General features: G+C 37.7%; 1 protein-coding gene across 1 annotated transcript in view; it reads left to right on the top strand.

The window, feature by feature from the left end:
* The window catches only part of LOC110395142 (macrophage mannose receptor 1-like), a 33,583-nt gene continuing 19,745 nt past the window's right edge, over positions 554 to 14,391 (top strand). Inside the window, 11 exon segments of the mRNA XM_021389298.1 lie at positions 554 to 1,080; positions 2,780 to 3,178; positions 4,009 to 4,182; positions 5,751 to 5,918; positions 6,746 to 6,859; positions 9,083 to 9,229; positions 10,148 to 10,330; positions 10,868 to 11,034; positions 11,426 to 11,533; positions 12,639 to 12,754; positions 13,173 to 13,321. Coding sequence (XP_021244973.1) covers positions 1,014 to 1,080; positions 2,780 to 3,178; positions 4,009 to 4,182; positions 5,751 to 5,918; positions 6,746 to 6,859; positions 9,083 to 9,229; positions 10,148 to 10,330; positions 10,868 to 11,034; positions 11,426 to 11,533; positions 12,639 to 12,754; positions 13,173 to 13,321 — 1,792 coding nt within the window. The 5' untranslated portion in view covers positions 554 to 1,013.

Below are 14,391 nucleotides of genomic sequence, written 5' to 3'. Positions count from 1 at the left end.
ATAAAATAAAAAAGATCTCAAGGATTTCTGGGGAAAACAGACCCTTGAAAAGTTCATAAGAACTGTAAAAGAGAGGTCGTTGGGAAGAAAAGATGCCCATGACATTGGACTCCTGGCTGGCAGATGTTGCAGTCAAACAAAAAATGTTGCAGAGGTCAGGGAATGATGTACATGCTGTGCTTGAGATATTTTTACTGAGAGTTCCCTTCATCTTATACATTCTTTTTCCTTTGTGTAAGGTACAACAAATACCCATATTTATCTGTTTTTAAGTACTGACACTTATCTCAGTCAAGTGCTGTTTCATGGCCAGTGATACACCCTAGGCAAATAAAAAGAGTAAGCAAATGAATACCCCCCCCCCCCCAAAAAAAAACCCACAAATAATATCATTATAATAATCATATTTTGATAGCTGATATGGGTAACACACCTCTGTAAAATCCTGAAATTCTGAAGGCAATTTCTGCTGAATATTTTTCCTTCAAAACAAATAAAGGATTTTTTTTTTACACTGTTGCTAAATTTGATTTCCACTTAATAAAGGGCTACAGCTCATTTATTTAAGATTATTTCTCTTTGCTTGTCTCATACTTGGGGCAAGAAAAGAATTTTTATGTGTTAAAATGTGTTCATACTGTATGGATTAACTAATTTTGAAAGGTAGCTTTCAAACTGTTTTGTTGTCAAAATCACTGTTTAACAGAAAGATTTGTGAAGATTTGGCTAATTTGTATTGGCTTTTCTAAGTCAAATTCAAATGAAATTATGGCACAGTAGTTTTACCCATTTGTCACTGAAAATGAAGTTTCAGAAGCAAAGTCAGAATTCTGTAATTATTTATATATTTTAAAAATATCACACGTGACAGGATATTTCCTTATTTAGAGTCAAGTTTTCTCTTTCAACCAAAACTCTCCAAAGCTGAGAAGGACCCAGCACCAGTCGTTCCTTTAAGTTTTCTACTGCAGCAATTAATTTCAGCTCATCTCTTTGCGATTAAGAAGAAAGGAATGAAATACTTAACTTCTGCAATCTTAATTTTCCTCTCTTTCGTTACTACTGCTTTTCAGACACTTGGTGAGTTGTTGTCTTCTATCTCCTGCAAGAATAGATGTGAAAGTGGGAGTTTTTGTTCTCTTGCTCTTTTTTCAAGTTCTTAAAGATTTTTTTTAATGCAGCTATCCTGCATGTCATATTCATCCTAAATGGAGTGGTTCTCAAAAGTTTAAGAAAGATGCAGTTAAAGATGCTGGCTCGCTTTTAAAATGAAAGGAAGATCAGAATAGGGCAAAGTTGGGATCCAGAAGTCAGGACAATGGGGGCAATAGCTGAAATTCAGCACGCTACACTATGCTTTGAAGTAGTTAGATGTAATAACTAAAAGATTTAATCCAATTTACAGCTTTCAGTTTAAATGGGTAAGGAAAGAAAAGAATTATGTCTTAGTTCTCAATTTAGATTTGAAGAAATGAAACTTTCATAAATTACTAAACTGGTAAAAGTTACACTGGACCTTAGGAGAGCTAGAGCTTTAAACGCAGATATAACAAAAAATTGTCATAAGTTAATTAAGCAGAATTTCTTAGACACTTTCTTTTCCACTCACTACTCAACATTGACAGTATCCTAATATCCTATCCCCATCTTAGGAATTTACTTTTGTCTTTGGAAGAGTATTTCATAGTCCCCTGTGCAGTTATTGTCTTGGACAAATAGCAGAGGGATGGTACATCTCTGTTCACTGCAAGAATAAAAGACATGAAGTACTGAAGGGCAAAGCCTTGCTCTCCTGTCCCATAAGTCCTAGGACTGTCCTTGCAGATGAAATTTCTCTCCCTCATGAACCAAAATCAGTGGGAGTTATACACTGTTTGACATTATGAAAAGTAGGCAGTTCCATTCACAGGCAACTGAACAACTGATGTATATGTTCACAGGTGTACGACTGTGATGTAGATAACCCTTACCAGCAAGACCCATGAGTCATGGTGGAATACTAACTTAGACTGCCCATAATCCTTTGGAATTGTTAACTATCTTGTTTAGTATTAGCATACTATCTTTCCCGAGTAAAGCACAGAAGCACAGACTCATGCATAGTATCTTTACCCCCATATGCTGTTCAGTGTTTGTTCTTGTGAGAATTTGCTTGGGATTTGATTATGTTTAATTGTATTGATTTCTTATTATAAATGTATAAATGAGAAGACATTAGAACAGGGCAAGATTAAAAATCACTGTTCTTCATCCTAAAAAAATAGCAGAACATACCAATTACCAAAGAAGGAAGAGATCACAGGAGGCCCACTCATTAACCGTATACAATACAAATGCAGTCAGTTGGAGATGTGTGTAAGAAGAATTAAATATATGGTGCACAGAATGATGGCAAACTTCTGAATCCTCAGAGAGCTTTATTTTGGAAATCATGAAAGGCATATGTTTTTCAGGATGCATATGGAAAAATAAAATCCATTATACTCTTGAAAATTCCATTATACTGATGACATTTTGGAAACAATGTAATAATATAATTTACTTTCTCTTGTTCCCCTGTATTGTATTTACATAAGTTGCATGTATTTTTTCCATCTTGGAAGAAAAGGTCTTGAAAATGCTGTCTGACTTTTTGCAAATAGACTTAGGCCTCCGAGTCTCATGACATGAGTCAGAAGATCAGTGTAGAAACATCAGCAGAACACATCCCTTTCCTCATAAGCTCCCCTTACTATCTCTTCACCATAAACACATTAATTCTTATTATTTTGTTTTACAGACAATGAAATATTTTTAATATATGATGAGGATAGTAAACTGTGCTTAATTGCTCAGAGTGTTCATGCAGTCACAATAGCTGTTTGCAACAAAAACAGCGGATTACAGAAATTCAGGTGGGTGTCCGACCACCAGGTGATGAGCGTGGCATTTGCACAATGTCTGGGAGTGCCCTACAAGCAAGATAAGGCTAAAATTTCCTTGTATCCCTGCAACAAAGAAAGTGAATTCCAAAAATGGGACTGCAGAAACTCAACCTTCGTAATCCATGGAGACAGCTTGTTTCTCAGTGTTGGTAAAAGAAAAAAAGATAATATTGTACTGGACTCAGGATCAGGTACAATGAACAAATGAAAGATCTATGGAACCATGGATGACTTGTGTTCTCAGGGCTACAAAGGTAAAGTTTGAAAATTAATCCTGACAGTGTCTTGTGCTCATTTGCCATCACAGGTAGGACCCTTTTATTTCTGCTCCTCGTAGTCTAACAGCAGCTGTTCCCCTTGAAGCAATGGTGGACTGGAAGACGATCAGTTCACACAAGTCATATTCCTTCATCCTGCGATACAGTGATGCTTGGCTTCAGACAGAGCATAGTGTATACACAAAAAATTGCAGATTTTATTTACTTTCAAAAGAAATGTGGATCTAGCCTATTTTTAATTATTTGCTTTAAACTACGCACTTTAGTTTATTTAATTGACCGGTAGTAAAACACTAGTTTAGCTAGGTTTTTTTGTACTGGTACTAGCAAAATAGTATTATCGATCTTGGATAAAAGGCAAAAAACTTTTAAGATTAATACTCCAATAGTAAATGTAAACAAATAATCGCATACACACTACCATTCTGTTCCTCCACAAGATTTCAGATGATTAAAAAAACCACAACAAACAATTAAATACATGACTAATTTATAAAATATGGCAGGAAGTTAACATACTTGAAGAAAAATATAATGCTATTTTTAGAAAATTACTTTATATGACAAAAATGGGTCCTCTTTGTAGTACAAAACTGCCCCATTTCCAGTTGTTACAGCTGGTGATTTCATGAGACAATGGTAAATTTCAAGATCTATGCAGAGCTTTTGTGGAAGACTGCTGGTGGCAGTAGGTCCCCAGTTACACTAACATAAGATGTGGAATACGTTCTCCACAAACTTTTCAGACAGTAGAGATAGGTAGAGATTCTTGTACATGTACTATCATTTCTGTTTTATCCCTGTAGATCTGTTTACACTGCTAGGAAACTCCCATGGAGCTCCATGCACCTTCCCTTTCCAGCTGAGTGGGAAGTGGTACGCAGGGTGCACAGCTGCTGGACGGTTGGATGGCTTGCTCTGGTGCGCAACGACCTCCAGCTTCGACACCGACCACTTGTATGGGTTCTGTCCCACTGGCAGTAAGTCCTAAATGCTGATGTAGGTGCTGTTATACAACACTATTAGGTAAATACAGCAATACTGGAATGATGTTATTAATGTGGAAGGGAAAACTATGGTAGTCACATTATTTTTCTTAGAAATATCTATGCCATATCATAATCTTCCTTACAGAAAAAAAAAAAATCCTGAGGGTCTACAGTCAAGCTGGAATTGTTGAGGTATGTCCACCAGTAGCTAACACCTGGGAAGAAACCAGTAGGCTTTAAATGTGACTGTATTCAGCTAAAGCATCTGAAAATCAAGAAGGTATAAGAGTCTAATTATCCCAGTCTTGTTGCTATTCATGATATCAGTAGTATAACTGTTTTCACCCATGCAAATTCCTGTTCTGTATCACAAGGTTGGTAGACAGTTCATGGGAAGAAGCAGTTTGTTTTCTGGAAGGCAAAAAGGAAGAAACTGTCTCACAGGTCTAAATAGAATAGCCATTGTCAGCTTTCTCCTGTAATGCTTCCTATCTGATGGGAATACCTTCTCCATGTTCCGCCTCATAATCTACTGAAAGCTGTAGGTAAATGTACGTGCATCTGAGAGCAGAATGAAGGACATCAAAATATGTAGTTACTGAAGATAATGAAAACACTGCCTCAGACCTTATTTTGCAGTGCTCTACCGTAGATCCATATTTGCCATTTGATAGATGGGAGAAATCAGATTCTGTTCATTATCAACTGCCAACCACCTTGTTTTTTTCAATGACAGTAGTGAAAATGATTTCCTGTTGCAATTTTGCATGCAGTACCTTAAAAAAATGGCAAAACACTCTTACTATATAAATGATAATACACGAAGAAGTTGGCATTATATAATTGTTGGAGAGTATAATTAATACTTGGGTCTAGAATTAAAAAAGAATGTTAACAATAGAAGAAAACCAGCAAGAAAGAAACACAACTGAAAATAAAGAAAACATTTCTGCTGAAGAATGGTTCAAGAAAGCCAATTTTTCTTGACAAAAGAGAATGTTAAGGGAAATTGTAATCACAACTTATTAGTACATATCCAGGGAAAAGTTTTGCTAACAGACAGCTCCCAGAAGACAATTTCTAAGTTATGATGACCCATGCAGTCTAGACATAGGGCATACATTTAAAAAAATGGAATTAATGATGGCATAATTTAAGGAGAAATGTTTCCATAATTGGAAATCATTTCAGTCGCATTTCAACCAAGAATTTGTTCAGATATGGCTTATGAGCTGCTGAGAAGGTTTTCAGAGCAAATAATGACCAAGCCAGTTTTACCTTATTGGTTTTTTAGCCTCCTTTTTTCACCTGAAGAGTATTGGATTTGGCAGAAAAATTGAAATTAAAGAATCAAAGCTCATTTCTGTTAATGTCAGTGGCAAACCCTCTTTTACTTAATAAAGAGGACAATAACTGAAGGGTATGGATTTTTTTGAATTGAGGCTTATTTACCCAAAATGTTCTAATTTCACAAGAAAGCTTGTAGTCAAATCTTATTATAACATTTTGTAAGACGTTTTTAACAAACTGCAGTATTAAGTCTTCTTTCTCTCACATAGACAGTGACAATGACAAATTTTGGAGTACAGATCCCTTGACAGGAACCTTCTACCAGATAAACTTCCAGTCAGCTCTCACGTGGCACCAAGCAAGGCAGAGCTGCAAGCAGAGTAATAACGCGGAGTTATTAAGTGTCACAGAGATACATGAACAGATGTATCTAAGAGGTGAGCAAACAGGCAGTAAAAAGAGTGTCAAACAGTAAAAAGAGTGTCAAGATTTCTTGACTGATTACAAACATTTTGGTTCTTTAATCACATTACAATGAGTAGATAATGTAATATTAGCATCTGTATTGTTAGAGAAGTATCAAAATTACTGAAAATTATGTTTTCTGAATTACTGAAAATTATGTTATGTTAAGTGGAGCTTACAAAAGTTGTGAAATTGTTATTTTAAATTATTTTTATTTTTGAAAATAAGTTAAGAATTTCCAATTAGTTAAGCAAGAGTTGGATGAAGCTCAGAAAACATTAATGTAGCAATCTGAGAGAAGGGCCTTACAAAAGGATAGTTATTACAGTAAGCAGTCAGTATACAGCTTTGTGTTATGAAATCTGTATTCTTCGTGAAGACCTAATGAAATAGATGTTTTAAAATAACATAAAAATTTTATACAAAACACTAGTGAAAAACTAAAGACTGTTTCTTTATGCACAGACTCTGTAGAATGAAGGCCCTGTATTAATTGCACCAAACTTAAATGAACTTATAACGTAAATATTAACAATTGCAATTAAATGTTTTAATTTTTAAAGCTTACTGTTTACAAATAACTGTAAAATAGCATTAAATTCAGATGAAGTAATATGCAAACTAGTCTTTTGCATGTCAACTGCAGAACAGAGTCTCTGAATTTATTACTTGTAAGCACAAATTCTGTACTCAACTTGGAAACTTCTAAGCATATATTTATTATTCTCCTCCAAAATTTGACACTGCAGAGTATTTCATAACAAATGTCATTAGAATTCCAGCTCTTTTTGTTCCCTAGATTTGATTGACAGCAACAGATCCCCTCTCTGGATTGGGTTGAACAGTCTGAATCTCCGCAGTGGGTGGCAGTGGAATGGTGGTACTCCTTTCAGATACTTTAACTGGGCACCAGGTAGTAATCACTGTTAGTTTTTTTCAATCAGTTTTTGTAATTTACCTTTTCTGATAGAATATTGAATATATATTAATTATAGTTCTTTCACATGTAGTGAAAGTCCAGAAAAGCACTAGCTGAATGGTAGCTGTACGGGAACTGTTAGGTCATGGCCTGAACCAGTGATAGAGCACCTGGTGAAGGGGCATAGTCAGCCCTGGGAGCACAGACAGAAGCAACTCACCCTGGGTCCTCCCCTCCCTAATCTCATTTATGGGCTGGCAGCTGCAAGGGAAGCATCTTTATTCAGAGGTTGCTTTCATGTGAGTGTTTAAGGGGTACTGATCCTTGGAAAGGGGTAAGCAAGTCCTTCTTTATCACTGGATTGTGTTCACTATCTTTCTTGTGTGCTCCAAAACTTGTTTAAAGCAGCTGTATTTGCCATTGCCTATCCTTACAGTTGCATGCTAGGAATGCCTTTAAGTCTGCTGAAATCTCTGCATCTCCAGCTCTCATAAGGACTATCAGACACTCAGCTTGCAAGGACTCAGCTGTCAGTGAACTCAGTCCTCAACTTCTACACTTTTCCTCCTTTCTTCTCTCCTCTTTAAAATTCAAGAGAGACTGTAAATAGAGTTCACAGCACTGGCAGTTTATCTTTGGAGATCTCCTAATGATTGTCATGGTAATAGCTGAAGCAAATGCTGAATTAATGTACACATACTCTACTTTTGGCTCTCTCAAAGGGCGCTTGTGCCGCCTAGTTTTGTCTGGCACAGCAGATGGGAGGAAAGCCTAGCACTGAATCTGGTAGAAGGCCTTCTGCTGAGCTATTGTGATTCTTCAAGCCTTGCGGAGAAGAGGAACAGTTGGCTCTCAAGTCAAGCATCCCACGCTTTTGGCATTCTTATATTCTCTCTTCACATCTGCAAAATTCATTGTCTGAATATCTTTTCTTAAAAGGTACTGACTTGCTGTGTTCTTGCCCCAAAGATTAGCATTAGAATGTGCCCTCTGATTTCATGAATATATCTGAGGTCTTTAAGCTCATTACCATGTAGTCCTGTTAACATAACTGTGTCCTGACTTCAAACTGTGTACAAAATGAGATGTTTCATGGGTTGTGAAACTGGAGGCTCTGATTTCCTACAGTCTGTGTACAGCATCACTACTGCAGCAGGCCAGGTACCACTTCAATTGTAGACTCACAGAGTGGCTTGTCTTGGAAGGGACTTCAGAGCCCACTCAGTCTCAACCCCCTGCTGTGGGCAGGGCTGCAACCCATCAGATCAGGCTGCCCAGGACCCCAGCCAACCTGGCCTTGAGCACCTCCAGGGACGGGGCACTCACAGCTCTCTGGGCAGCAATGCCAGTGCCTCAATGGCCTCTAAGTAAAAAATGTTTTCCTAACGTCTAACCTCAACCTCAAGTCTTTTAGTTTAAAACCATTCCCCCTTGTCCTATCACTATTAGACTGCATGAAGAGATACTCCCCCTCCTGCTTGTAAGTGCCCTTCAAGTACTGGAAGGCTGCAGTGAGGTCTCCCTGGAGCCTTCTCTTCTCCAAGCTAAACAAGGCCAGCTCCCTCAACGTTTCTTCACAGGAGAGGCACTCCAGCCCTCTGATCAACTTCACAGTCTCCTCTGGATCTGATCTAGCAGCTCCATGTCTCTCCTGTGCTATGGGCCTCAGACCTGGACACAATACTCCAGATGGGGCCTTATAGGGGCAGAGTAGGGGGGGACCATCACCTCTATCACTCTGCTGGCCATCCCTCAATGTCCAGAATCTAGTGTCCAGCGTATGTTGACTGGGCAAGAACGTCAGTTGTGTTGCAGCTGGTTATGATACATTTCTTAGCAGATAACAGCTTTGAACAGGCTAATGAAACAGTTGGGGTAAAAGGAGAGGACCCGCTGCAACTTTTCCATCAATGTGGAAAATCCAGTCTCTTCTGCACAAGCTGACATTTGTCACAAAACTCCGGACTGTCTTATCTTTGAGGTTCTAATTCTGCAATCAAATATGGCAGAAAATGTGAATTATGCAAAAAGCATCAAAAGAAATGTTTTGATAGGTGCTTTTAAATGACATTTCCTTATCTGCAGTAGAAAAATAGTTGTAGCAATGAAATCATGTGTCCATAATTGACACATGAAAAGGCTGAAAGTAAATTGTTCTTTCATCTTCTGGCATAAAAGCTGTGATACATGAAAGTAATTTGTTTTCTATTTTATAAGGAAGCCCTTCTCCTGAAACTGAGAAACTCTGTGCAGTACCAAATCCCAGAAGAGATGCTAAATGGGAAAACTGGCCATGTGAGCAGAAAGTTGGCTTTATCTGTAAAAAGGAAAACTCCATGCTGGGTCCTTCCAGTCTTCCATTAGGTATGTCAAGCAACTAAAAAACTTTTGATACAGATATAATTTGTCTCACTAAGATGAAATTTTACAGCTACTTAGAAAGAAAAAAGGTACTTTCATTTGTTCTTCTGATTTGTTGAGTAGGATGGGATAAAACATGTTTTATTTCTGAAATCAAATATATTTAAATATTGGAGATGTTCCTGGAACTTAGCAACCGCATGAGCATTTTCTAATTAATGTTAGTATTCATTATTCCAGAGGCAATGATCTAAACCGTACAGTATCCCAAATGTATGATGGACCGCACATTCACAGTGAAAGAAAATAAAGTTAGAGATGCTTCACCGTTCCTGCAGTATGTAAAAAAGACCTAGCCTTATTACTGAAGCCTGTGAGACTACAGCAGTAGGCTCAAGCCACCTTCTCAGTGCGATTGCACGTGACCTACAAAAATGGCAAACAAGATCAACTTCTTACAGACCGCTTTTCTACTTCACTTTTCCCCCAACATTTTTCTCCTCTGGTGTTTTCTTTAAGGAGACTTATTACAGAAAACTATGTGCACATAAAATTATTGTGCTGCAGTAATAATACCTTTAAGAAATGTGTAAAACATCTTCGGATGGGATATACCATATGGAAACATTATGTGTGCTATTTCAAAATGTTTCCCTGCCTACAAGTGAACGTTTCACACCAATGAAGTCCAGTTATCACCGTCTCCATTATTTTCGTCTTTTATTTAAATAGAGGACGTGTTATGTAAAAGTACAGTGTGCAGTCTAAACTGCTTTGTACATAGAAGGAATGAATAGAAATAGTGTTTATTTATAATCAACAAGTTTTCATCCTAATTAATTAGTTGATTTTAAAATGTCATTCTGGCTATTTTACGTGATTTGCATCATTTAAAAGTGTGAAATGTGTTTTTCTTTGGAGAGGATGCAAGACCTGTTAAATGCCCAGAAGGATGGTTGCCCTATTCAGGTCAGTATTACATGATTCATAGAGAGCCCAGGGCATGGAAAGAAGCTTTAATGTCCTGCAGCGAGAGCAATGGCAATCTGGCCAGTATCCACAACCCTGAAGAGCATGCCATCATACTATCTCAGTTTGGTTACAGTGAGTATTTCTATAGGATGGTGTTTGGGAAACTGTGGAAAACTGTAATATAAATTTTACAGGATTTTTAAAGTTTCTTATTTGTTTTATAAGAATATTTACAGGGAAACTCATAGATATAGAGCTCAGAAAAAAACCCATACTACAACAACAACAACAAAAAACCCACAGAAACAAGAGGAATCTTTAGCACTTACATTTTTCATTGTTTTCATTTTGATTTGTGTTTGTTTTTCACTGCATGAAAACACTTGAAGGAAATAACAGCTCTAGTTCCTGCAGTATTTGGGCTGATTATCTGCCTCAGACACGGTGTAGCTACAGATAGCTTTATCACTAAAAGCCCATTATACTACAAGGAATCTCATTTCCTGCTGGTATCTCACTTTTTAACTTCTTGGAAGAAGAATGTGCATTAGATCTTAAAATAAATTCCACCATTGTTTAATCAAGATGAACTTGTATTTCAGCTCATCTCCATTAACATCTTGCTCCTCTAAGACTGTCACACTCATGGAGGTGGATTTCTCTTTCTAGAAGCCATGGATGAGCTCTGGATTGGCATGAATGACTTCAGCACTCAGATGTATTTTGAGTGGAGCGATGAGACTCCTGTGACATATACCAAATGGTTGCCTGGAGAACCAACCCATGCAGACAATGGCCATGACAACACAGAAGACTGTGTTGTCATGGCAGGAGAGGTAAAATGGTCCCACCAGTGTGCGGTACTATACTGCTTCATTTTTACTTCTAGTCATCTTATGAATGCAATAGATCAGGGAATGATAACTTTACTCACTCAGAAGGATGTTGGATGTTTTTTCTAAATTAAATTTAAAATCCAATTTGTGACAACTAGGTAAATGTTCATATCTGGTTGTGGGTGGAGATTAGATGCAAAGCAAACCTTAACAGCCTGACAGTGACATTTAACTTAATTTCACATGTAAGCAAGAATACTTGAAATTCATTCAAAGAACACAGACTCTTATTTTCCCACTGAAAAAGTACTGTAAAAAAATAACCAAGAAATTTTTCAAAGAACATTGATCCTGCTTGGCTATGTTTCACTTCTTCTCAAACTGCATGTAGGATGGATACTGGGCAGACAGTGCCTGTGATAGAAAGTTAGGCTACATCTGCAGAAGAGAGCCACAGGGAGCTTTAGGAACAGTGAAGACTGATCCTGCCTGTACACAGGTAAGACTAAAACAGAACCAAAATCTGCTTATCAAAAATCCATTCTTTTCATGGGCCCCACTTGACACTGAAATTGTCTTTTTTCCCTTAACAAGTGTGATTGTAAATCAAGGGTGATAATTTTCTCTACATTGCCTTATTTTTAACAAAGTTATTTTGAATTTTTTTTGTGTGTTAATGAGTCAACCCCATTATCTGTCAAAACTGCCTGTGAAGAAGGCTAAAGCCATTATCATGGTTCTGTGCATACTTCTTATTGTTCTACTAAGCATCTGTGGTTATTGAAGACAGTAGAGACTGGGAAACGTTTCTGAACTATGTGACATGATGCAAGTTAATGACAAATTGAATTAATGAAGCCAAATCAACACGATCAATTTATTTTTATGAACTGATTTAATCTTAAGGCATGTTTTTTATCCTACTGCTTTCCTTCTCTCTTTTTTTTTCTTTCATTTTTCCAATTTACTACTGCTCAATACTTAGTAACATTTCACACCACCCTACGCAGGGAAGAGCTGATGTTCATTGCAGGAACTAGGCAGATGCCAAATACTGAGCACATCTTTTATTTTTTAAACCTTTCTTGGGTGCAGCAAGCACACCTTCAGCTAGTAAAGAAGGCGAAATCAGAATTCAGCTGTAATTTTGAATATTTTATCTTCCAGTAGTTTTTCTGCTATCTCTTCAGTCAGACTTTTTTAGGTGGACTGATGAGTTAAATCAATGAATTAGTTTAGTTACAGTTCTTTTAGCCTGGAAACATAAGGAAATTTGAGTCAGTGTCTCACTACAAGAGACTACTCTTTTTTATTCTCAGTAAGGAATATTTTGTTCATCTGCTTCTGAATACTTATTCTGTTCCTCTGACTTTCCCATGAGTTAAAAATAATGATTTATTAGTTGACAAAGAGAGGGATTTATATGCATTAAATCTCTCTGCATGCTCACTAAGTTTAATTATTAACAGCCTACTGGATTTCAAATGATACATTATTGCATTATTTTATATTAAAATACATAGATTTAAGAGTGTACAGTGAAATTCAAGCACTAAAACATATGCATTTTCTGCAAGTACGTTATTACACATTCTTTTTTACAGGGGTGGACAAGACATGGTTCTTACTGCTATTTAGTTGGACATGCACCCGTAACATTTTCAGAAGCAATGAAAACCTGTGAAGGGATTGGTGGTTATTTAACAACTATAGAAGACAGGTATGAAAGATTCTAAGAGCTATACTTCTGATGGAATAATCTTGGCATTTTATAAAATAGTTGAGAACTCTTTAGGAAAAAAAAGTGAGGCCAGAAGAGAAGAATGTCTCTTTCTTGGAGAAAAAAATAAATACAGTATGTCTTTTCTAACTAAATATATGTTACATCTTCATGTTTTCTAGTACTCTGGGAGAAAAGACCACAGTTGCTTTTGCTCCACTAAGTGCAGCTTTTCAGTGTAGCTCAGCCTCCAATGCTTTTGGAGCTAGTACCTCTGATATTCAGTCAAGTGAGGTATTTCTTTGAATGAGTAGACCTAAATGAGACTTCTCTCTTTCCAGTCTTGCGCAGTTTAGGATGCTGAAAAATTGCTAAGGGAGAACTAGGTTTAATCTCCATCTAACTTCTCTCATTTCAGGTATGAGCAAGCCTACCTGACCAGCTTTGTCGGTCTGAGCTCTGAGAAGTGCTTCTGGATTGGTCTCTCCAACACAGAAGAGCAAGGGATCTTCAACTGGGAAACCGGTGAAGATGTTTTCTACACAAACTGGAACTCAGCAATGCCTGGTAGTCCTTGCCATGTGCAGTCTCTGTAGTTTGTGTTTAAAAGCTGTATCTTAAAGCCCCATGCTGAGGAAGAGAGATGTACAGCAATTCTTAATGCTTTCAAATGCTGTATAGGAAATTCTGTCATAGTTAGGAATTCAGTTATACCTTTGCATCCCTGTTCCCAAGATGTCATGCTGTATGTTTTTTGCAAGTTATGGAATGGATCTTTCACTTTGTATGCTCCCTTGCCCCATACGCTGGCACCTGGTTGTGCTTCCTTCTCTCAGCACCTACAGTCACTCATGCATTGTCATCACAGTGGCTTTCTTCAGGCATGTTTCATCTCACAGAGTGAGAGATATAAAGGAACAGAGACTTAACAAAGTATGTGTACACCTTTTTCCTTCCCACTGCCTTTTCAGCAAAGAGATGTAGGCACGTCAGACATTCTCTGAGACCCCAGATCTTAGTCTGGTCTTGCCAGTATCTATTCACCATAGACCAACTCTATGACCCTGGAATGTTTCATTTCTGTAATGCTGCATTTAGCTACCTCTGGTCTTTAGGGTTGTGAAACTAACTGCAAGTAGCCATGCCTCCAGGTTTTGGTCAGAGGAGACTATCCCAGGGCTTTCCTCCTGATATTCCAGACATCTGTTTGACTTTGTCTAGCGAATGGAAACATTTCAGTAGTTGATTCAAGAGAGAGTCATAAATTACAGTAGGATCATCACAAGTATGTTCCAGCTGGTGTCATTTCCAGCTCTGGGATTAATTCTGGACTCCCCAGGGCTGTTTCCTGGTGACAGGAGTTTAGTCTGTCAGTCAGGCAGGGCCTGGAGGCAGCTGGAGCTTGGTGGTGCTCTGCCAGCACCTCTGCGTAAGCACTTCCAGCACCACAGGGTTAGTTGCCTTGTTGTTTCCTTTTAATCATCGCAGCTAGTTCTATTTAATGTACACTGTAAGAACAAATTTTTAAAACAAAACACAGAATAGGCAGGACAGCTTGGCTGCCAGACATTCTCCCTATGCACTGGCAGGCAGCTTGCTTCTCTCTGGCTCTGAACTCAGCACTGTAAGGACTTTCT

The sequence above is a fragment of the Numida meleagris genome, chromosome 2 (assembly GCF_002078875.1).
Source record: "Numida meleagris isolate 19003 breed g44 Domestic line chromosome 2, NumMel1.0, whole genome shotgun sequence".
Lineage (NCBI taxonomy): Eukaryota > Metazoa > Chordata > Aves > Galliformes > Numididae > Numida > Numida meleagris.
Note: the sequence above shows the minus strand (reverse complement) of the source record. Positions and strands in the feature narration are given on the sequence as shown.